Genomic DNA, 24,822 nt, shown 5'->3' on the forward strand with positions numbered 1-24,822 from the left:
GGCACACTGTTGAGACAGCAGAACAGCACTGTGACCAAGCTCTCAGAAATACCCAATGTCACGGCCAAGCCAGGAGTCCAGCCTCCTCTCAGGAAGGTCTTTCTAGGTGTACAGGTGGGAAATGTTGAGAAATTAAAAACTCTTGATACATTTTTGAGCATGCACCTCCAAGTTACATTCCTTTATTTAACAGTTATTTATATCTGTTACTATGTTAGTTTGTTATGTATATTATAAAACATTCAAAAATTTAAAATGAAAAAGGATATTAAAAATAAATATGAAGGGTTACTAATACAGAACATCACAGTTTGAACTGTGTGGATCCACTTATACTCAGATTTTTTTCAGTAAGTACATACTACACAATCCACAGTTGGTTGAATCTGCATGTACAGAGGGCCAGCTGTAAAGTTATCTGAGGATTTTTTGACTGGGGGTGGTGAGCACACTAACCCCCTTGTTCCAGGGTCAGCTGTAATTCTCTTGTTTCCCAGTCAGTCATCATGTGCGCTCACTTTGGAGATCAGCTGGGGGGTGGGGGGACTCTAACCTCATTATAATACCCTCCCCCTGCCCCGTCGTTTATCATGGAGGGAAGACGCAAGCACCCTGAGGGTGGTGTCTGCCTTTGGTCTGTTCCCTGCCTGCCCCCGTTGCTCTGGTAAGACATTCAGTGTGGTTTTCAAGCATGTTTTCCTTGTAAGCCCAGCTTTTCCTGCTGGGAAATCACTGCCTTTCTCCTCGTGGTAGCATTTGCACTCAGAAATCCCCTTTTGTGGAAACTGGTGGTCCTCTCCTCTGCCTCCCTTTTGTGACCTTACTCAGTTTGGTGCCAAAATCCAGTGCGGACATGAAGGTGAAAACTGTTGCCATTTTGCATGTGGTCCTGACGCCTAGGGGTTCTGTACCCAGGAGCAACTATTTTTTGCTTACTGCTTTTCCCAGAGTGCTCTCTTCCTCGGGGTCCGCTGTGTAGTAGAGACCGTGTCTGCGGAGGAGGGCATGGGAACTGGCATGAAGACAAGGATGAATGCCAGGTACTGGATGGAGACTGGCCCAGCAGCGATAGTCACCATGCAGTGGTCACCTGGAGAGCTCCGTGCTGGGGTGTGGCATGGGTCCAGAGCACTGGAGGGATGGTAGCAGGCAAAGGAAGGACACTCAGGTGTAATACCTAGAATCCAGGAGTGGAAACTGGACCCTTGATTCAGCTCCCACCTCAGCTGGAGACTCCTACCATCTATTTGTCTATCCTGTCCTCTGCTGACAATCCTGCCATTGTCTACCTCAGAGAGTTGAGAGTTTAGATACGGCTTGTAAAGAGTCTGGCACACAGATGCAACTTAATAAGTGATCATGATTATCATTCTTCTAGAAGCTCAGATGTAATTTTTATTTTCTGGTTTTATAAAATAATATTGGATAGTCACCTCTACCTGTTCGTGTGCTGGGTGCTGTAGAGATGAGGAAGACAGTCCTGGTCCCTCAGAGGCTCAGAGCCGGGGATGGGGAGGGGGAGACGAGAGTGGATCAGGGGTGGTACATGTTTTAAAAAAACTCCCACTGCAGCGTGTGGTCAGGATTGAGTCCCCAGAGGCAGGAGGCACTGTGCTGCCAGCATCAAGGTGGGCAGTCTCTTGGATTCATTCCTGCACTAACTAGTGGGGCGGCTGGTATTGCGGATGCAGGATTGAGTAGAACTCCGTCGGCTACTTGATACCAAAGCTCTGAGGCTGAGAGAGCCGAATGCAAGATGCTGGGCCCAGAGAAGCCAGCTCTGGGTGGCAGGAACCTGGAACTGAGGGGAGCTGGTGCAGGTTTCCGGTCAGTCCCCAGACGGCCATTCCTTGTCCACAGTCTGATTTCTGAGAGGTCTTGTCCAAGGTCCTCTAAAAGCCTGTAACTGTCAGCTGGTATCTCAGATTCCCTGAGAAGCAGCAGTTAGGACGTAAGCTTCCTCCAGCGCCTAGAGGGTTTTCGAAAACTGCTCAAGTATTTCTTCGTAATCGTGTTCATCATCTGCAAAAGAATCCCGGTCAGTAAGGCTCTTCTGCCTCAGGTTGCTTCCCCTCTTTAGGGCACTTCCACCCCCTGGACAGGGGACGGTTTGGTCTGGATGCTCTAAGGTCCTTGCTAGCCCAGAAGCCACAATTGGTTGTGTCTGCACACTTTGCCAACCTTGCCGTGTGCCTCGGGGAGGGTAGTTGGGGGGTGAAGTCATTTTCCTTGCCAGGGCCCTGGAGCCCCTAGGAGAAAGACAGTAAGGATCCTTCAGCCTAAGCTCTCCCCATGTAGGCCTGTGCATCAAACTAGGACTGCAGAAGGGTCTGCCCACAGGCAGGGCCCTGCTGAGGGTATGGCTGGTGCCATCAGAGGCAAAGCAGCAGCAGAATGGTGTGGGGGGTGAGGGAGAAGCAAGGATTGGATGAATACGGGCTGAGGGAACTCACCTGAATCTTCAGTGATGGGCATAGCGGTCCTGCGGCCCTTCTTGCGGCCAGGAACCTCACTGTATAAATCAGAGCTGTCCTGGGTGACCTTCGGCAAGGACTTCGTCCTGAGTTTAGGCAGCAGAGGTGGTTCCTGCAATTCTGAGACTTGAGAGGACTACGTGGGAGAAAAAGCAGAAGTCAGCAGGGTCTCAAGACACGGGGTGGCAGAGTCCACGAAACGCAATTTCCTCCAAATGTTACTTCCTCTGCTTCCCTCTGAACTTCCCTCTCAGGGTAGCACATCTCAGAACACCAGGACTTTTTGCTACAAGGATTTGAAATGTTCTTTGGCAGGGGAAAGGGGGGTCAGGATTAGGGATAATGGGATTGGGGGCCAGACAGGAAAATGTCCCTGCATTTTTCCATGGGGATTTGGTCACTGTCCTTCAGATCTGTCGCTGAAGGAACAAAATGTAGTCACAAAGCCTCAGAACAAGAGTGCAGGCTGAGGAGCGTCCCAGAAGGAAGAGGACTTTTACTGAACTCCTTCCTACCATGTGCCAAACACACCATGTGCCAAACACTGTATGCATGTCGGCCCATTTCACTCTGAGGAGCTGTCTGAGTCCCCAGTTTGTAGGTAAGGAACCAGGCTCAGTGAAAGTGTGCCGCACCGTGCCTCACACGGGATCTCTGGACAGGTCAAGCTTGGGACCCAGAACAAGTCTGTGACCTCTAAAAAGCTGCTGGTCGGGACGTCCCTGGCGGTCCAGTGGTTAATAATCCGCCTGCTAGTGCAGGGGACACGGGTTTGATCCCTGGCCTGGAAGGATCCCACATGCTACAGGGCAACTATGCTTGTGTGCCACAACCACTGAGTCTGTGCTCTAGAGCCCACGTGCCGCAACAAGAGATGCCACTGCAACCACAATGAGGAGCAAGCACACTGCAACTAGAGAATGCCCACGCCCGGCCATGAAGACCCAGCGCAGCCAAAAACAAACAGAACAAAAAGCCACTGCTTTTTCCACCATGCTTTCAAGAGCAAACAGTACAGCTCCCTGGTGAGCAGCAGAGAACACTCATGCCCAGGGAAGGAAAGTTGCTGGTTCCAGAACAACAAGCAGGAAACGGGCCCAAAGAAACCAAGGCTGGGGCGGAGGTCCCAGCTCCGGACCGCATTCTTTCCAGCACTGTCCTGTGTTCCAAATGTCCTAGTCTATTCTTGATTCTTGGCAGAAAACAGCTACCCTACCTGCTGCCCCACAGATATGAGTCCCTTCTAGGGCTGAGATGGCTCGGGGTCGTTTTTTAACTTCCACCACCATCCCACTACCTCCCCACATAGTACAAATACAAGTCTCTCCACGTCCCAAAATAATAGGCTGGTTAACAGTTTACAAAGTGCTTTTTATACAACTCATTCTCCCCTGTGCCCCAACACCCATTCTCAGCAAAGTATAGCAGGTAGGTGCTCAGGCCATGTGGTCAGATCCAGTTTCAGCCCCCAGCCTGCCACTTGCCAGCTGTGTGTGTGTGTGCGCGTGTGTGTGCTTAGTCGCTCAGTCATGTCCGACCCCTCGTGGCCCTTTTGGCTGTAGCCCTCCAGGCTCCTCTGTCCGTGGGATTTTTCAGGCAAGAATACTGAAGTGGGTTGCCATGCCCTCCTCCAGGGGATCTCCCCAATCTCCCCAAACCAGAGTCTCCTATGTCTCCTGCATGGCCAGCAGGTTCCTTACCTGCTGAGTCACTGGGGAAGCTCTAACTGTGTGATCTCAGGTAAACTCCTTCACCTCTCTGTGCCTCTTGTTTCCTCAACTGTAAAAAGAACTGCCAGTGCCCACCTCAGGCAGGTCGTGAGGGCTGGGTGGGGCTGCATACAAGGTGCCTGCCCCAGAGTAAGCGCCCAACAAGTGAAAGTGAAAGTGGCTCAGTGGTGTCCGACTGTGACCCCATGGACTATACAGTCCTTGGAATTCTCCAGGCCAGAATACTGGACCGCGTAGCCTTTCCCTTCTCCAGGGGATCTTCCCAACCTAGGCAGTCGAACCCGGATCTCTGCACTGCAGGTGGATTCTTTACCAGCTGAGCCACAGGGAAGCCCAAGAATACTGGAGTGGGTAGCCTATCCCTTCTCCAGTGGATCTTCCCGACCCCGGAATCAAACCAGGGTCTTCTGCATTGCAGGCGGATTCTTTACCAACTGAGGCTAACAAAACCGCACTGAGAATTAGCAGCGTTCTCTCAGGCTCACTGGTGAGGAAACGTGCCCAGAGCAGGGGTACAGGCCACAGACTGAGGAAGCTGGGATGTGAACTTAGTGTTTCTGACTCTGCGGTTCTTTCCCCCTTGTTGTGATTCAGTCTGGTTCCGTTCAGACTCACTGGCAGTGAGTTTTTGTCTGAAGAAAGTTTTTCTCACTTTCTCAGCCTGCCTTGGAGTCGGTGGAGCATGCCCCACAGAACTGTTGTTCTAGCCCAAGAGACCAAATACAACTGATTAGAACTTCATGACTGGACGTCCCTGGTGGGCCAGTGGTTAAGAATCAGCCTCCAACGCAGGGGACATGGGTTCAATCCCTGGTCTGGGAAGATTCCACAAACTGAAAGATGGCTAAGCCTGGAGCCCATGCTTGGCAACAAGAGAAACCCACACACCACAACTCGAGTAGCCCCCGCTCGCTGCAACTAGAGCGAGTGCGCACAGCAGTGAAGGCCCAGTGCAGCCAAAAAAACAAAAACGACACGGCCCCCCCACCTCCAGGCTACACACAGCATGCAGTGTGCATACAGACAAGGACGGACTGTCACTGCCTTGGAAGAAATCTAAGCGGAGCCTTGCCCTGGAGTCTGAAAGGAGGAAGAACGTTCCTGGCAAAAAGACCGGCTTCCATGAAGTGCTGAGGTGGGTATCTTGGCATATTGAGGGAGCGTCAGGAGTTGGAGCGTGGGCTGCTGACACGGAAAACAGGCCTGGGAAGGCGAGGCTGAAGTCAGCTCTAAAGGACCCTGGATACAATGTTAGGAGACTCCATCACACCCCCGGCAACGGGGAGCCACTGAAGGGTTCAGAAGATGGGGCTGAGGCCCCTCAGCGACCAGGAGATGTGGGAGGCCATTCCGATATCAGTGGGGAGAGGTTGAAGAGGCTGCTCTATCGGTTCCGGTGAGAAATGCTGCAGCGTGAGCTGGGGAGTGGCAGCAGGGTTAGCAGAGACAGCAAGAGCCCCGTGAACTTGGAGTCGCAACGCTATGCTCCAGTTCAGGGCCCTTGAACTGTGTAACTTGGGGCGCATCTCAGAGTCTCTGAGACCTCATTTTCTCAACGGTAAAATACAGATAATCACACTGATGTCAGGATGGTCAGGATGGAATAGTAGGTACCAGGTGTGCATGTTTATAAACTGCAGGTTCCCTACAACTGGAAGAGAAGCGTGATGCCAGACAGAAGGAACAGCAGGACTCGAATGATCCCAACAGAGGGCCCCTCCCTGCCCGCTGGGGTTCTCTTGGTACCTTGAAGCCTTTCTCCTTGTGCATCTGCTGCTTCTGCTCACTGAGGCCCTTACTCTTTGGCGGCCTGGGCGGGGGAGCTTGACTCTCGAAGGCTGGTAGCTTCCGCAGGCTATAGTAGAAGGCCTCCGTCAGCTCCTCCACTGTGGCCGTGGGGAGGGCCCCAGATGGCTGGCCCGGCAGCTCCTCGACCTCCACGACAGTCAGGTCCAGCCACCGGGGAGGGATCTCGAAGCACATCTCGGGGTCGGAGTCCAGGCTGACCACCAAGAAGGGTTCCAGGATCTTCTCTTCCAGCTGCAGGCCCGGGAAGGAGGGCAGAGGGTCGGCGGGGTGCCTGGGGTCCTTGGCCACCACCTTGACCTCACAGGGCAGTGAGAACTGGGCAGTCAGGTCCTGCAGGCTGTAGCGCCGGGCATCGCTCAGCTCCTCCACAAAGCCGCCAGAGAAGTAGAGGGGCAGCAGAATCTGTTCTTGGTCCTGCACCTCTTCATCCTCCCAAGCCTCTTCCTCCCCAGTCTGCTCACCTAGCCGCTGACACACCAAGACATCTAGGTCCCTCTCGTGTTTCCCAAGGGCCTGGCCAGACCCCAGCACCTCCAGCCTATCACCCACAGCCAGGGACGCAAACCCCAGGTTCTCCAGCTCATCTCCCTCACAGTCCTTTGTGGTCACGACCCGGAGCGGCTGGCCCGGCTGGAGAGCACCCAGGAGGTCGTAGGCCGTGGGGAACTCTCTCGGCCGCCGCCGCAGCTTGCCCCGGTAGGCCCCGGAGATCATGAAGTGTCTGGGCACCTTCCGGCCTCTGGTCGAGGCCAGGAACCGCCAGGGCGGCGAAGCCACGCCACGGAGGCAGAGCCTCTGGCCCTTATGTAAGGAGCGCAGCCACGGGCTGAGGAAGTTGGGGGACCCCTGCGGAACTTCCAGGATCTCTGTGGCCAGGGGGAAGGGGCCTCCCCGGGCCAGGGCCTCGCTCAGCAGCAGCGGTTGTATGAAGTGAATGTGCTGCGAGGAGACGGTGACGTCCTCCACGTCGACCTCCAGGGTGGAGGGGATCTTGACGACGGTCCTGCGCACTGTGGAGGGGAGAGGTCAGCCTGGGCCCACGCCCTCCTCCCCTCAGAGGTCTGGGCCTGCTGACCTCCTGCCTGTCTCCGTCTTTTCCTTCCTACCAGCGCTTTCCTATTGTGCCAGCTTCCTCGCCCACTCCTTTCCTTCTACCTCTTTTAAAAAAGTTATTATAGGGACCCCCCTGGTGGCCCAGTGGTTAAGACTTCGCCTTCCAATACAGGGGGTGTGCGTTTGACCCCTGGTCAGGGAACTAAGACCCCTACATGCATGCCTAGTGGCCAAAAAAACCAAAACATAAAGCAGAAGCAATACTGTAACCAATTCAATAAAGACTTTTTAAATGGTCTACATTAAAAAAAAAAACTCTTTAAAAAATTAATAAAACGTTATTATAGAAAGTGTTAAATGTTTACAAAAGTAGAATAGTATTGTGAACCCTTATGTACCTATCACCCAGCTTCAACATTTAAACCCGTGGCTCATCTTCTTTCATTTATACCCCCTTCTATCCATTCCCCCTCCACTGGGTTACTTTGAATCAGAATAATCATATCTTGCCATCTGTGACCATTTCAGAGTGTATTGCTAAAAGAAGGGATAATTAAAATTTTAATAACAACTAGGCAATGATCACACTGAAATAATAATTTGGTAATTCCTTAATATCACTGAATATCCAGTCAGTTTACTTTAAAATTTTAATTGAATTTTTAATATAATTGTATATAACAATATATACAAACTGTATATATTCAAGTTGTGTATAATTTGAAGATAATTTTGAATATAAACTGTCTTTCCAAATCCTTTCTGGATTTGAATAGATAAAGTCAAATCAAGAAAAACACTGACTGCATGACTCTGGACAACATCCTGCCCTGGTACTGAAAGTGCCAAGTGCATAAACTCTAAGAGAATGAGGAAAACTGGCCTACCCACTGTGTTGTGTGAGTCATACCACATGCAAGTCGGAACAAGGAATGTTCCCATTTTGCAGATGAGAACACTGAGACTCCGAGGAGTGGTGGTGGCTTCCCTCGGGTCATATGGTTGGGATTTTTGCTCTGTGCCAGACGAGCTGATAATTGGTTGAAGCTGGGAGATGGGCAGATGTGGGCTCATTATATATATATATATATATTTTTTTTTCTTTCCTTTAGAATGTTTTCTAGATTACCTGAGCTGCCTTATTCTCCAGGGGAGCCAACTCATTATTTAAAAAAACAAAACAAAACAAACTACTAAACAAAGCATAGGTTTTTCTTAAGACAGTCCTCAGTGAAGCTTCTAGTAGCATCCAAAGCAGGGTTGATGAGGCACAGGTCTGCCCAGTCGGAGGCCAAGCCTGAGTGGAGGTAGAAGAATGGGGTGGGGGTGCCCTGGGAACCTCGACATATACACCCATTCTTCTGTCTTTGCTCCAGCGTGACCACCGACCTGCCAGACCTGGCAGGTTCTGCCTCTGCTTCACCAACGCTCTGTGTGTGCAGCCACCAGCCCGCCTAAGAAGTGATCTATGAAACAGCCAGGGAACTCAGCCACTGCCTTCCCAGCCGGGAGGCCCTTCACCAACAATCCTGCCCTCCCCAGAAACAGGAAAGACATTTCTCCAGAGCAAAGGCTCAAGGTTTCGCTTTGTAACACTGTTTCTTGATCCTAGCAGTGGGGAAGCGCACAACCCAACTTTTGCCCAATTTTATAAACTATATGGGATCTCACCCAAGTTACCCTGTTTTCCTATCTCCTTTTGCACCCAACTTCCACTGCTGGGGAATCTTTACTCCATTACATTGTATATACCAGGTAAACCACCCAGAATCCCTGGTTTATCCATAGGGAGGGGGCATCATCCATCAAAGCAGCTCCCCTGGGACCCCTTTGTTCCTCCCGCCTCCCACCCCCATCCTCCTGCCCGGGAACTCACAGTGCATGATGGCTTCGACCTCATACTGGGGCTTCAAGATCAGGGAGCGCCAGGGGAAGGCGGAGCAGGTGAGGAGGGTGTCCCTCATGGTGGGGTCCTGCAGCACCTGGAGCAGGGTCCGAGGGGGCCCGGGCTCCAGTTTCCAGAAGGGCCCCTTCTGGGACAAGGGCAGGTGCAGAAAGACCTGCTGGGCCCCAGAGTCCAGCACACAGCGGGCACAGCAGGCCCCCTGGTGCATCTCCACGGCCTCCAGCTTGAGGGGCTGCTTTTGAGGCACCACCCTGGCCTTGGTGGTGATTCTGTGGGTCGACATGAAGTGAATGGGCAGTGACTTGGAGCTCTGGGTTGCAGCATAGACCAGCTCCTCCAGGGTTCCATAGCTCTGGCGGCCGGTGAGGGGGCTGAAGTGGCCTGTGGGGGCACAGCAGGGGGTGTCAGGGCGGGGCAGGCTTTTGCTCAGCCTAGGGCCGTGAACCCCACACCCAGGTCTGGCTGCAGAGAACCAGGCAGAATCTCAAGGACAGGGGTCAAAGGTGGGCCAGCGGTGGCATATCTGGGCTGCAAGGCTGAGGGACTAGAGGCCGCAAGTGACCATGTGCGAATGGACAGCGAGGGGCAGGGCTGGGGACGGTTTCTTCTGACACAGACACAGAGGGACTGTCACCACGGGCAGAACAGGGCAGACACACTGACTGCCACGTTTTCCCGCCTCCCAGCCCCTCCTGCCTCTGAAGTTTTCCATCTTTGCCCCCAGACACCTCAGCACTGCTGTTTCCACACACCAGCTCCCATCACCCTGTCCTGGGTGGGTGAGCGCCACTATCCCTCCCAAACTAGAAACCCAAGAGCTACTGGTCAAATGACCTCTGACCACCCTTTTCCCCTTCCTCCCGCCACCCTGTCCATTCTTCTGCTACCAGACTGGCCTAAGATACCCCATGTCTGGAGGTAATATCACTTCTAGCGTTTTCCTGCCCAAAACCCTCCACAAAAATCTATTCAAGGAAACACCACACAAACTCGGTCTGAAGGACATTCTGCAAAAGTACGGATCTGGACTGTTCAAAAACATTGATATCAAGGCAAAGGCAGGTGGAGGAACTATTTCAGCCTGAAGGAGACTAAAGGAGGCCAAACTGAATGTCATGTGTGATCTGGGGCTTGATTCTGAATCAAGGCAAACACCAGGCTATCAAGGATATTATAGGGCAGCTGGTGAAATTTGAATACAGACTGTGGGTTAAATAGTAGTATTGTATCAATACTAGATTTTCTGAATTTAATCACTCAACTACAGCTTTGTGAGTGAATGCCTTTATTTTCTAGGAGATACACCGAATATTAGGAGTAATATTTAGATATAATGGGGCATCATGTCTGTAACTTACTCTCAAATGGTTCAGAAAAAAAAAAAAATATATATATATATATATATATGCAGAGTACATCATGAGAAATGCTGGACTGGAAGAAACACAAGCTGGAATCAAGATTGCCGGGGGGAAATATCAATAACCTCAGATATGCAGATGACACCACCCTTATGGCAGAAAGCAAAGAGGAGCTAAAAATCCTCTTGATGAAAGTGAAAGAGGAGAGTGAAAAAGTTGGCTTAAAGCTCAACATTCAGAAAATGAAGATCATGGCATCCAGTCCCATCACTTCATGGGAAAAAGATGGGAAAACAGTAGAAACAGTGTCAGACTTTATTTTTTGGGGCTCTAAAATCACTGCAGATGGTGACTGCAGCCATGAAATTATAAGACGCTTACTCCTTGGAAGAAAAGTTATGACCAACCTAGATAGCATATTGAAAAGCAGAGACATTACTTTGCCAACAAAGGTCTATCTAGTCAAGGCTATGGTTTTTCCTGTGGTCATGTATGGATGTGAGAGTTGGACTGTGAAGAAGGCTGAGCACCGAAGAATTGATGCTTTTGAACTGTGGTATTGGAGAAGACTCTTGAGAGTCCCTTGGACTGCAAGGAGATCCAACCAGTCCATTCTGAAGGAGATCAACCCTGGGATTTCTTTGGAAGGAATGATGCTAAAGCTGAAATTCCAGTACTTTGGCCACCTCATGAGAAGAGTTGACTCAATGGAAAAGACTCTGATGCTGGGAGGGATTGGGGGCAGGAGGAGAAGGGGACGACAGAGGATGAGATGGCTGGATGGCATCACTGACTCGATGGACGTGAGTCTGAGTGAACTCCGGGAGTTGGTGATAGACAGGGAGGCCTGGCGTGCTGTGATTCATGGGGTCGCAAAGAGTCGGACACAACTGAGCGACTGAACTGAACTGAACTGAACACAGATATATAAAAAGATTATATATATACACACATATAATAGTAATATATGTTCATATGTATGTATATGTATATATAATATACAGAGAGAGAAAACAATTTAACAAAATGCTTAATAATTGGTGAATCTGGATAAACAGTATATAGGAATTCTAGAAAGTCTTCTGTAAGTCTGAAATTATTTCAAGTTTTTAAAAAATCCTCAAAATAGAAAACAAAACATATCACTTCCCTTTTTAAAACCCTCTTTGGCTGCTTAATGCCTTCAAAATAAAGACTGAAATGGATCGGTGGCCCACACAAGCACCCCCCAGTGGTCTGCCTTCCACTCATCTCCCCACCTCTTGCCCCTCACCCGGAACCCACGCCCTCACCAGGCCCCTTATAGACCTGATGCCCCATTATATCTAAATATTACTCCTAATATTTGGTGTATCTCCTAATGAACAAAAACATTCACTCACAAAACTGTACTTCAGGGATTAAAATCAGGAAAGCATACTGAGAACAAGCCCTCAGAGGGCACCTGCTCCGAGCCCAGCCCTGGTCTCATCTCATCGTACATGGCAACTCGTTTAATGCTCGCATCAACCTTGCTGTTGTTCAGTCGCTCAGTCGTGTCTGACTCTTTGCCACTCCCGTGACTGCAGCACGCCAGGCTTTCCTGTCCTTCACTATCTCCCGGAGTTTGCTCAAACTCATGTCCATTGAGTAGGTGATGCCATCAAGCCTGACTGCCTCATTACAGAAGACAGAGCTGAGGCAGAGAGACCATGGGAACTCACCACGGCCACAGCTAGTAGCTGGCAGACCTGGGAATTCCCATCCAGGCTGCTGGTTTTAGCATCTGGGCCTGTGGTCCAGCACACTGCACGCCTCCTGCAGTGACTATGCTATGTGAACATGCCACTCCCTCTAGCTAGGATCCTTGGTCCAGCTCAGGTGCCACCTTCCCCAGGAAGCCTGCACAGACCTCTGAGGCAGGCCCCTCGCACCCAGGGCCCTCTCTACATGGGTGCCTACCTCTGCTGTCCTCCTCCCTGCCATCCTGGAAGCTCCCCACCGGAGGAGGCTGTATCTAATTCATCCTGAGCGCACACCCCCCAGCCCCTAGCACAAGGCCTGGTGCGCAGCAAGGGTCAGTAAATGTTTGGTGAGTGAGTATGGGAACAAAGATGAAAACAGGCACGTGGACAAAGACACAAAACAGGAAAAGTCCTCGCCAAGAGGCAGGAGTCATCAGAGATGGACGAGGAGAGCACACAACCACGCAGGCTCAGGGCACTGTCAGAGCGCTCGGGGGTCATCTACGCCTCGGGGCTGTGTGGCGGTGGATGTGAGGGCCGTGGAGGGCAATCCAGAGGGCTGGGGGTTTGTGCGGGGGTCCAGTGGGTCCGAGAGTGTGCCTGGAGGGTTCCGGGGCACTCAGGGAGGCAGAGGTGCCCGCCTTACCCTGGAAATTGGGAGCGAGCTCGGTGGTCTGGCCTGTCCCCGGGTTCTCACAGACCACCTTTTGGAGGCGAATATGGGTGACCTTGATCAAGTCTCCTGTGGAGAGGCAGCACTCGTTCCCAGAGATCTCGTAGATGGAGCCTGTGGAGACACAGCAAGCTCGGTTTCGCCCAGTCAGCAAATGCCAGTCACTGGGGGCCAGGGCTCTGTTCCCCCAAGACTCCACTCACCATACCTTTGCCCACACTGTTTCCGCCACCTGGAATGCCCTTCCCTGTCTTCCCTGCCCAGCACCCATGGGCTCAGCTGTCCTCAGGCAGCATCGATGCCGCTTTGCCTGTGTTTAGAACTGACTGTACCCCTCTGTGGTCACAGCCCCCAGCCTCTGGAACTTAACTCATACAGCAGGACTGATCCAGCCTACGCAGCACAGGCCCAGCCTCGAACAGGGTGTGTAAGTCATGAATGAATAAACCACCCAGTAAATCCCAATTCCCTTACTGCGTGGTAAGTCGTTTCAGTCGTGTCCAACCCTTTGGGACCCTATAGACTGTTAGCCTGCCCAGCTCCTCTGTCCATGAGATTCTCCAGGCAAGAAAACTGCAGTGGGTTGCCATGCCCTCCTCCAGGGGATCTTCCCCACCCAGGGATCGAACTCAGGTCTCCTGCATTGCAGGTGGATTCTTTACCATCTGAGCCACTAGAGAAGCCCAATTCCCTTATTAGACAGCTGCAAAGTCAAGCCCAGAGAGGCTCTGAGATCACACAGAGCCAAACACCCACCTGGCACATTCTTCTTCAAATGACTTGTTTTTAAAGGAAACACAGGAGAGAATGGCGGGCCACTGAGAGAGTGGGTCCTGCAGGCAGGGTTCTGGGTCCCCACTTTCAAGCACAGTAGCCCCACTTTTCCTGGTTTCAAGAGCTTAAAGCAGCATCCAGAACATGGAAGGCGCTCGATAAAGATCTCTCCACTCGGGCAGTGCATAGGCCCCCACCCCGCCATCCTGCTGAACAGGCAGTGCCTAGGCCCCCACCCCACCATCCTGCTGAACGAAGGACAGACCAGTGCAGGTGGGCAAAGCTCACGACCACCTGACTCTACCGCACACCGAGGGCAGCCCCGGCAGGGCCCCCAGGAAAATACACTCAGGCTCCAACACACAGTTCAGGCTCCAGACCATTGGGGCTGGTAAGAATAGCCTTGGTGCTGGAGATGGACTCGATGCCCGCTGCTGTGCCCAGTACTACAGGGGTATAACCGTGCTCAAGACCCATGACTGTCCTTGGAGACAGGACAGCCCACGATGATCAGGTAATCAAAGGCATCACCAGGACTCAGGCCTGGATGTCTGCCTCCAGCCTGGGCCTTCGAACCTCACAGAGACTAGAGCCACCTGTCCCACCAAGATCACCACGGGCCCCTCTCCAGCTCATCCCCACCCCCACGCTGCCACCCTGTCGGGTTCCTCTCTGCTTACTTCCTCCACTTCCCGCCTCCCGGGGTGGGGCTGGGGAAGCAGAATGAGGAAACACAAATATTGTGACACAGAGCGGGGTGGGGAGGGAGTCCAGAGGAGAGTAAACAGCAGAGATGCCTGCAGGAAGCCCCCCCCGCCCCCCGAGACAAGAAGAGTGACATTTGAACCCAGATCCCTCAGAGCCCCAAGCGGGCCTGGCGGCGGGTCCTGCCCCCGGTGGCCCTCCAGGTGTCTCACCCTTGATCTGTGACCCCACTTGGAGCCTCAGAACGCTCCTATGCGGAGCAAGGGAGCAGGTGGAAGGAACAGGATGGGTCAGCAAACTCGGGCAGAGTTTGCTCTCTAAGGAAGGAGCCTCCCCTACCCCACCCAGATTCTCGCTTCCCTCTCTCCGCCGCCTCCTCCTTCAGCCGCCCACAGTTCCTCCCGCCCGCGCCCCGCTCAGAGCTGCCGCCTCTCTCTGCACCTTCACGGCCTGTCAATTCTCCCCCTGTAGATCTTTCGAGCAATGACTATTGAGGGCGCCCCAGCTGTGCGCCACCCCTGTGAACCAGGCGGGCTGCGGCCAGGTGGGCAAATGTGCGGGCGTGCAAGGAGCCAGGAGGGCTTCCCGGAGGAGGAGTCATTTCCGCTGCGAACCGAAGAGCTGGTCGAATCAAGTACTGCCCAATGCCGAGCAGAGGGGCAAAGGCGGGACTGGAGGGACCGAAGAATAGGACACGTAGACAGGTGTCAAGGTGGGGCAGCGGAGGGTACACGGAGGGGAGGGCTGACCTGGCGCTTCAGAATCATCAAGCAACAGCTCCGCGTCGCCAGCGCCTGAGTGCCGAGACCCCGCACGGTCGGACCTCCTGCAAGGCTCCCGACGGTTCCAGCCCAGCTTGGCTCGGTTCCACCCACCTGACTATCTGAGCTCAGTGACTTCCCATCGCCACCCTGCGAGGCAATCAGCGACCCCCCCACCCCGCCTCCACTCCACGGAGGCAAAAGCCGTAGCCCGGAGAAGTTGGGGAACAGGCCCCAGGTTTCCAACGTCCTGGTCGGGGGAAGCCGGTCTGCGGCGGGGCCGTGGGGTCGGAGGGGCCTCGGCCCTTCACTCACCCTGGAAGTAGACCCCCGAGCAGACCCGCAGCACGCGCGGGAGGGAGGCGGGGTCCAGGGCGCACACGAAGTCCTGCAGCGACACCGGCTCCATGGCCCGCGCGGCTCGCTGGACGCGGACTGAGCTGCCTGCGCGCGGTCCAGCCCGGGCCGGCCCAGCGGGGTGGGGTAGGCCGGAGGCCCCGCCCAGGGGCGTTCCAGGACGCCCACCCTCCCCTGCCGGCCCTAGTTCCCGGGTCTCTACACCGGGGTTGCAGTACCCACCTCTCACACTCGTGGCGCTATTGTAGAAGGTCAAGACCAGGACCTGACACCGGGGAGGGAGTTCAGTTTCAGTTCAGTCGCTCACACGAGTCTCTTTGCGACCCCATGGACTGCAGCACGCCAGGCTTCCCTGTCCATCACCAACCCCCGGAGCTTACTCAAACTCATGTCCATCGCGTCCGTGATGCCATCCAGCCATCTCATCCTCTGTCGTCCCCTTCCCCTCCCACCTTCAATCTTTCCCAGCATCAAGGTCTTTGCAAATGAGTCAGTTCTTCGCATCAGGTGGCCAAAGTATTGGAGTTTCAGCTTCAACATCAGTGCTTCCAATGAATATTCAGGACTGATTTGCTTTAGGATGCACTGATTGGATCTCCCTGCAGTCCAAGGGACTCTCAAGAGTCTTCTCCAATGCCACGGTTCAAAAGCATCAATTCCGTGCTCAGCTTTCTTTATAGTCCAACTCGGACATCCATACATGACTACTGGAAAAACAATAGCTTTGACTAGAGGGGCTCTGGTCAGTAAAGTAATGTCTCTGCTTTTTAATATGTTGTCTAGGTTGGTCATAGCTTTTCTTCCAAGGAGCGTCTTTTAATTTCATGGCTTCAGTCACCATCTGCAGTGATTTTGGAGCCCCCCCAAAATAAAGTCTCTCATGTATCCACTATTTCCCCATCTATTTGCCATGAAGTGATGGGACTGGATTCCATGATCTTAGTTTTCTGTATGTTGAGTTTTAAGCCAACTTTTTCACTCTCCTCTTTCACTTTCAAGAGGCTCATCATTTTCTGCCATACCGGTGGTCATCTGCATATCTGAGGTTATCGATATTTCTCCCAGCAATCTTGATTCCAGCTTGTGCTTCATCCAGCCCAGCATGTCTCATGATGTACCCTGCATATAAGTTAAATAAGCAGGGTGACAATATACAGCCTTGACGTACTCCTTTCCCGATTTGGAACCAGTCTTTTGTTCCATGTCCAGTTCTAACTGTTGCTTCTTGACCTGCATAGATTTCTCAGGAGGCAGGTCAGGTGGTCTGGTATTCCCATCTCTTTAAGAATTTTTCAGTTTGTTGTGGTCCACACAAAGGCTTTGGCATAGTCAATAAAGCAGAAGTAGATGTTTTTCTGGAACTCTCTTGCATTTTTGATGATCCAGCAGATGTTGGCAATTTGATTTCTGGTTCCTCTGCCTTTTCTAAATTCAGCTTGAATATCTGGAAGTTCACGGTTCATGCTTTGTTGAAGCCTGGCTTGGAGAATTTTGAGCATTACTTTGCTAGTGTGTGAGATGAGCACAATTGTTCAGTAGCTTGAACATTCTTTGGCATTGCCTTTCTTTGGGATTGGATTGGAAACGGACCTTTTCCAGTCCTGTGGCCACTGCTGAGTTTTCCAAATTTGCTGGCATATTGAGTGCAGCACTTTCACAGCATCATCTTTCAGGATTTGAAATAGCTCAACTGAAATTCCATCACCTCCACTAGCTTTGTTCGTAGTGATGCTTTCTAAGGCCCACTTGACTTCACATTCCAGGATGTCTGGCTCTAGGTGAATGATCACACTGTCATGGTTATCTGGGTCATGAAGATCTTTTTTGTATAGCTCTTCTGTGTATTCTTGCCACTTCTTAATATCTTCTGCTTCTGTTGCTGCTGCTGCTGCTAAGTCACTTCAGTCATGTCTGACTCTGTGTAACCCCATAGATTAGGTCCATACCATTTCTGTCCTTTATCAAGCCCATCTTTGCATGAAATGTTCCCTTGGTATCTCTGATTTTCTTGAAGAGATCTCTAGTTTTTCCCATCCTATTATTTTCCTCTATTTCTTTGCATTGATCACTGAGGAAGGCTTTCTTATCTCTCCTTGCTATTCTTTGAAACTCTGCATTCAAATGGGTATATCTTTCCTTTTCTCCTTAGCCTTTAGCTTCTCTTCTCAGCTATTTGTAAGGCCTTGTCACAAAACCATTCTGCCTTTTTGCCTTTCTTTTCCTTGGGGATGGTTTTCATCACTGCCTCCTGTATAATGTCATGAACCTCCGTCCTGGGAGGCTCTGAGTAAATAAAAGCTGGTCCCCATGTGCCTAGGCTTCAGTGATGTACTCCATCGTGGAGGGGGGAAGGAGGATGAAGATGAAGGAGAAATCTGCTACTTCCCCCCGCCCCCACACCCTGGTTATTCCACCACACTCCCCCCCCCAACATCCCCTGCCCTGGTCAATTAGAACTCCTAGTCCAGTTCTGAGTCTCACAAGAGGGACACAGCCCTGCCCTTTGGGTTTGAGGAGAAAGATAAAACATCAGGTCTCCTGAATCCCTCTCAGGGACACTCCACGGCCCTCAACCAACAGGGAACTCATTAACTTTCCAGGATGCTCCTTCCCTCTGGACAATTCTCCTGAAAAATTCTTCCTTGGGCTAAAGAGAAATCTGCTTAGGACAGAGACCAACTATTTCCAGTGACCGCAGAGAGATGGATAAGGATTTTCCATCTCCCTGTCCCTCAGCAGTTAGACCAACTAAGGTTCAAATCCCAGCTCCTTCTCTTGCTTGTTGTGTAATTTTAGGCAAATCCCTTTGATTTTGAGTTTTCACTTCCTTACATGTAAAATGGAAGAAAGAATCTTTTCTGAGCTGGTTGTGAGAATTAAGTGAGATAATATAGATACTGTGCAGATGCTTTATTTAGGTTTTTGTCACTATGAGAGTAACAGAAGACTTCTAATCAGAAATCATAAGCAAAGTTTAAAATAACAATAACAAGACATTTGACAAATAAAAAGAGGACATTCTTTTCTCACCACCCAAATATAACTAACATTTTGCAGTGTACTTTCTACTCTTTATGCTGCTTGGGAGTGTGTGTGGTGATTTGTTTGTTTTTGATTTTTGATTTACAATAAAGTTGCAGAAATAGTAGAGATTTCCCATATATCCCTCAGCTAATTTCAAATTCCCCTGTTGGTAGCATCTCACATTACCAGGGTGCATTTGTCAAAACTCAGAAACCAACATTGCTGCATTGCTGTAAACTGAACCACAGACTTTATTTGAATTTTATCTGTTTTCTCACTGATGTCCTTTTTCTGGTCCAGGATCCCAGCAAAGATTCCATGTTGCATTTAGTCATAATGATTCCTGTCTGTGACACTGTCTCAACTTTTCTCTGACTCTGTGTTTATAACCTTGTCTTGAAGAGTACTCGTCAGATATTGTCCCTCAGTTTGTTGTTATTGTTGTTGCTGTTTTCTGATGTCTTCCTATGGCTAGACTGGGGTTATGAATTTTAGGGGATTGTTACTTCCCAGGTGAGGTGCCCTTCTCATCATATCTTCTGGGGCGTACATAACATATCCACGTGACTTCTCACTGTGATGCTAACCTTAACCGCTGGGGTGCAGCATCCAAATAAATTATTTGGAATTCTTCTATAAGAAAGATTTGTCTTGGGCTTCCCTAGTGGTCCAGTGGTTAAGGATCTGCCTGTGCCAATGCAGGGGACACGGGTTCAGTCCCTGGTCTGGGAAGATTCCACATAATGCAGAGCAGCTAAGCCCACGTGCTGCAGCTACTTAGCCTGAGCTCTAGAGCCCCTGCTCTGCAACCAGAGAAGACACCGCAGTGAAAAGCCTGTGCACCGCAAGTGGAGAAAGCCCTGGCTCAGCAAGAGAGACCCAGGGCAGCCAAAAATAAATAAATGAAGTTATTATTTTTTTAAAAACTGTCCCTCCCCCATTTAATTATTTATTTTATTTCGTTTATTTTGGTTGCGCTGAGTCTCTGTCGCTGCACCAGGGCTTTCTCTAATTGCAGTGGGTGGTGGCGGCTCTTTGTTGCCGCGTGTGGGCGTCTCATCGCCGCGGCTTCTCTCCTTACAGAACATGGGAGGTGTGGCAGGAGGGCTCAGCTGCTCCCCAGCATGTGGAGTCTTCCTAGATCAGGGATCAAACTTGCATCATCTACATTGGCAGGCAAATTCTTCACCACTGGACCACCAAGGGAGACCCTCCCCCCATTTATTTATTCAGTTATTTATGTCAGTATGGACTCATGTATATTTATTTTATACGTTGACTATAATCTAATACTACATTACTTAGTTGCTCAAATTCTTCCAGCTTTGGGAGCTCCTCCAGTCTGGCTCCTGGGACCCTTTGCCATAGCCCCATTGTTCCTTTCTCTGAGCGCTTCCTTACTGCCTGGTGCTATCAGACACTCCCGGGTCATCTTGTCTTCTCCCTGCCCTCACCATACAATCAGCCATTTCTCCCAGAAGCCAGGATTTCCTTTCATCGGAGAATGGTGTTTAGAAACCACACTCGAGTTGCTGAGAGTCTCCATGCTACTGCATTGCCTGTTCTTTTTGTCTTTTTTTTTTACCCTTGCATGACACCACCTCCTGCCCCATGACCCAGCTGATGTCAGGTACAGCCCTAAGTTCCAAGAAGAAGCTCCTCTGGTACAAACTTCCACTTGCAAAATGAATGGGTGACAGGAAAGAAATATACAGTGTGGGGAATAGTAAATATTATGTAATATCTTAGTATGGTGACAGATCATACCTAGAGTCATCATGGGGATCATCCTGAAATGTGTAGAGATATTGGCTCACTGTGTTGTGTGTCTGACCCTGTTTCCACTGTTTCCCATCGATTTCCCATGAAGTGATGGGACCGGATGCCATGATCTTCGTTTTCTGAATGTTGAGCTTTAAGCCAACTTCTTCACTCTCCTCTTTCACTTTCATCAAGAGGCTTTTTAGCTCCTCTTCACTTTCTGCCATAAGGGTGGTATCATCTGCATATCTGAGGTGATTGATATTTCTCCCTGCAATCTTGATTCCAGCTTGTGCTTCATCCAGCCCAGTGTTTCTCATGATGTACTCTGCATAGAAGTTAAATAAGCAGAGTGACAATATACAGCCTTGACGTACTCCTTTTCCTATTTGGAACCAGTCTGTTGTTCCATGTCCAGTTCTAACTGTTGCTTCCTGACTTGCATACAGATTTCTCAAGAGGCAGATTAGGTGGTCTGGTATTCCCATCTCTTTCAGAATTTTCCACAGTTTATTGTGATCCACACAGTCAGAGGCTTTGGCATAGTCAATAAAGCAGAAATAGATGTTTTTCTGTAACTCTCTTGCTTTTTCCATGATAAGCGGATGTTGGCAATTTGATCTCTGGTTCCTCTGCCTTTTCTAAAACCAGCTTGAACATCTGGAAGTTCACGGTTCACGTATTGCTGAAGCCTGGCTTGGAGAATTTTGAGCATTACTTTACTAGCATATGACATGAATGCAATTGTGTGGTAGGTGGAGCATTCTTTGGCATTGCCTTTCTTTGGGATTGGAATGAAAGCTGACCTTTTCCAGTCCTGTGGCCACTGCTGAGTTTTCCAAATTTGCTGGCATATTGAGTGCAGCACTTTCACAGCATCATCTTTCAGGATTTGAAATAGCTCAACTGAAATTCCATCACCTCCACTAGCTTTGTTCGTAGTGATGCTTTCTAAGGCCCACTTGACTTCACATTCCAAGATGTCTGGCTCTAGATTAGTGATCACATCATCATGATTATCTGGGTCGTGAAGATCTTTTTTGTACTGTTCCTCTGTGTATTCTTGCCACCTCTTCTTAACATCTCTGCTTCTGTTAGGTCCATACCATTTCTGTCCTTTATCGAGCCCATCTTTGCATGAAATGTTCCCTTGGTATCTCTAATTTTCTTGAAGAGATCTCTAGTCATTCCCATTCTGTTGTTTTCCTCTATTTCTTTGCATTGATCTCTGAGGAAGGCTTTCTTATCTCTTCTTGCTATTCTTTGGAACTCTGCATTCAGATGCTTATATCTTTCCTTTTCTCCTTTGCTCTTCGCTTCTCTTCTTTTCACAACTATTTGTAAGGCCTCCCCAGACAGCCATTTTGCTTTTTTGCATTTCTTTTCCATGAGGATGGTCTTGATCCCTGTCTCCTGTACAATGTCATGAACCTCATTCCATAGTTCATCAGGCACTCTATCTATCAGATCTAGGCCCTTAAATCTATTTCTCACTTCCACGGTATAATCATAAGGGATTTGATTTAGGTCATACCTGAATGGTCTAGCGGTTTTCCCTACTTTCTTCAATTTGAGTCTGAATTTGGTAATAAGGAGTTCATGATCTGAGCCACAGTCAGCTCCTGGTCTTGTTTTTGTTGACTGTATAGAGCTTCTCCATCTTTGGCTGCAAAGAATATAATCAATCTGATTTCGGTGTTGACCATCTGGTGATGTCCATGTGTAGAGTCTTCTCTTGTGTTGTTGGAAGAGGGTGTTTGCTATGACCAGTGCATTTTCTTGGCAAAACTCTATTTGTCTTTGCTCTGCTTCATTCTGCATCCCAAGGCCAAATTTGCCTGTTACTCCAGGTGTTTCTTGACATCCTACTTTTGCATTGCAGTCCCCTATATTGAAAAGGACATCTTTTTTGGGTGTTAGTTCTAAAAGGTCTTGTAGGTCTTCATAAAACCGTTCAACTTTCAGTTTCTTCAGCATTGCTGGTTGGGGCATAGACTTGGATAACTGTGATATTGAATGGTTTGCCTTCACTGCAGATGGTGACTGCAGCCATGAAATTAAAAGACGCTTACTCCTTGGAAGAAAAGTTATGACCAACCTAGATAGTATATTCAAAAGCAGAGACATTACTTTGCCGACTAAGATCCATCTAGTCAAGGCTATGGTTTTTCCTGTGGTCATGTATGGATGTGAGAGTTTGACTGTGAAGAAGGCTGAGCGCCTAAGAATTGATGCTTTTGAACTGTGGTATTGGAGAAGACTCTTGAGAGTCCCTTGGACTGCAAGGAGATCCAACCAGTCCATTCTGAAGGAGATCAGCCTGGGATTTCTTTGGAAGGAATGATGCTAAAGCTGAAGCTCCAGTACTTTGGCCACCTCATGAGAAGAGTTGACTCATTGGAAAAGACTCTGATGCTGGGAGGGATTGGGGGCAGGAGGAGAAGGGGACGACCAAGGATGAGATGGCTGGATGGTATCACGGACTCGATGGATGTGAGTCTGAGTGAACTCCTGGAGTTGGTGATGGACAGGCAGGCCTGGCGTGCTGCAATTCATGGGGTCACAAAGAGTCGGACACGACTGAGCGACTGAACTGAACTGAACTGTGTTGTGTGTCAGGAACTAACATAGTGTCATAGGTCCATTAAACCTCAAAAGGCAAACAAACTCATAGGAAAAGATATCAGATTTATGCTACCAGAAGTAGGGGTGGGGGTAGGGGAAACTGGATGAAGATAGGCGAAAGGTACAAAATTCCTTATAAGTAAGTATTAGGGATATAATGTAGAACATGATAAATGCTGTTAATAATGCTATGTGTTACATATGAAAGTGGTTAAGGACAAACTGAAGAGTTCCCATCACAAGGAAAAACATTTTCTCAGTTCCTTTACTTTTGTATCTATATAAACTGATGGATGTTCACTAATCTTCACGATGTGTGTAAGTCAAACCATTATGCTGACACCTTAAATGTATATAGTGCTGTACATCAGTTAGTAATATATGTCCATAAAACTAGAAGACAGATGAATAAACACAGCTACTGAAGAAGGAGGAAAAGGAGGAACTTAAGTTGTTCCTGAGTAATAATTCTCAACAGAAAATTTCAAATCCTCCCCTTTTCACTTGGTGTTTATCTTGTGAGCATTTTCCTGGATTCCTGGGCGCAGAGGTGGGATTACCAAAACTGAGTAGGCAAAATGTACTACTGTTGACATATAGAAACCATCTCCTTGCCAGTACAACTTGCAGTTGTGTATTTATCTGCGTAATTATTGGGTTGGCCAAAAAAATTTGTCTAGTTTTCTTCTGTAAGATGGCTCTAGTGGCACTTAGCTGCCTTTAACTTCATTCGAAGCACTGTTGTTAGTTTGTATTGTGACAGCTGTCATATCAGTGTGTGTTTAAAAAAACAACATGAAAATTGGTGAATTTTTGTGTAGCCATTTAAATATTGAAGATGGAAGAAAAAAGCAACATTTTTAGCATATTATGTTTTATTATTTCAAGAAAGGTAAAAATTGCAAAAAAAAAAACACACACACACACACACAAAGATTTGTGCAGTGTATGGAGAAGGTGCTGTGACTAATCAAATGTGTCAAAAGTGGTTTGCAAAGTTTCGTTCTGGAGCTTTCTTGCTGGACCAGGCTCCAAGGCCAGGTAGACCGGTTGAAGTTATAGTAATCAAATCAAGACAGAAATTGAGAACAATCAGTGTTATACCATGCAGGAGATCGCTGACATACTCAAAATATTCCAGTCAAGCACTGACAATCATTTACACTAGCTTGGTTATGTTAATCACTTTGAGGTTTGGGTTCTGCAGAAGTTAAGTGAAAAAAAAAACCTCCTTGACCATATTTGTGTATGCCATCTCTACTTAAGTGTAACGAAAATGTTCCATTTTTAAAACAAATTGTGACAAGTGATGAAAAGTGGGCGTGCTAAGTCGCTTCAGTCGTGTCCAGCTCTGCCACCCTATAGACTGTAGCCCGCCAGTCACCTCTGTCCATAGGATTCTTCAGGCAAGAATACTGGAGTGGGTTGCCAAGCCCTCCTCCAGGGGATCTCCCTGACCCAGAGATTGAACCATCATCTCTTGTGTCTCCTGCATTGGAAGGCAGGTTCTTTGCCACTAGCACCACCTGGGAAACCCAACATGCTTACATACTGATAGTTTTTGCATAAAAAGGACTTAATTCCCACTACCCTCATGTTGAATTCCAGTATTATTAAATTGAAATAATGTGGAATGAAGAGATCATGGGGCAATTGAAGTGAACCACTGCCAACCACACCAAAGGCCAGTCTTCATCCAAAGATGGTAATGTTATGTATATGGTGAGATTGGAAGGGAGTCCTCTATTCAGAGCTCCTTCCAGAAAACCAAACAATTAGTTTCAACAAGTACTGCTCCAGATTAGAACTGAAAACAGCACTCAATGAAAAACATCCAGAATTAGTCAACAGAAAACGTGTAATCGTCCATCAGGGTAATGCAAGACCACATATCTCTTGGCAAAAACTGTTAACAGTGTGGCTGAGAAGTTCTAATTCATTCATCATTGCACCTTTGGATTTCTATTTATTTCAGTCTTTACCAGATTCTCTTAATGGACAAAGTTTCAGTTCCCTGGGTGTGTGCTCGCTCAGTCGTTCAGTTGTGTCTGACGCTTTGTGACTCCATTGACTGTATCCCACTAG

General features: G+C 49.2%; 1 protein-coding gene across 2 annotated transcripts; it reads right to left on the reverse strand.

Annotated features, from left to right (window-relative positions):
• Positions 1-150: 150 nt before the first annotated feature.
• THEMIS2 (thymocyte selection associated family member 2) lies at positions 151-15,407 on the reverse strand. Of its 2 annotated transcripts, XM_027965427.3 has the most exons (6): positions 15,286-15,407; positions 12,704-12,844; positions 8,943-9,353; positions 5,951-7,023; positions 2,454-2,610; positions 151-2,022 (listed from the first exon to the last, which is right to left on the reverse strand). In XM_027965427.3, exons 1-6 carry the CDS (start codon positions 15,377-15,379, stop codon positions 1,970-1,972), a joined length of 1,929 nt encoding a protein of 642 aa, XP_027821228.1. In that variant the 5' UTR covers positions 15,380-15,407; the 3' UTR covers positions 151-1,969. The 2 variants fall into 2 exon arrangements, with proteins under 2 accessions (XP_027821228.1, XP_027821230.1); XM_027965429.3 differs by lacking the exon at positions 12,704-12,844.
• Between the last annotated feature and the right edge of the window lie 9,415 nt (positions 15,408-24,822).

This window comes from Ovis aries, chromosome 2 (genome assembly GCF_016772045.2).
Source record: "Ovis aries strain OAR_USU_Benz2616 breed Rambouillet chromosome 2, ARS-UI_Ramb_v3.0, whole genome shotgun sequence".
In the NCBI taxonomy this organism is placed as follows: domain Eukaryota; kingdom Metazoa; phylum Chordata; class Mammalia; order Artiodactyla; family Bovidae; genus Ovis; species Ovis aries.

Coding starts and splice junctions, on each gene's coding strand:
- THEMIS2 (XM_027965427.3), bottom strand. CDS start 15,379: ATGGAGCCGGTGTCGCTGCAGGACTTCGTGTGCGCCCTGGACCCCGCC. Junction 9,354..12,703: donor GCTCGCTCCCAATTTCCAGG/GTAAGGCGGGCA, acceptor GTGCCCCCACAG/GCCACTTCAGCCCCCTCACC. Junction 2,611..5,950: donor ACAAGGAGAAAGGCTTCAAG/GTACCAAGAGAA, acceptor TCTCCCACGTAG/TCCTCTCAAGTCTCAGAATT.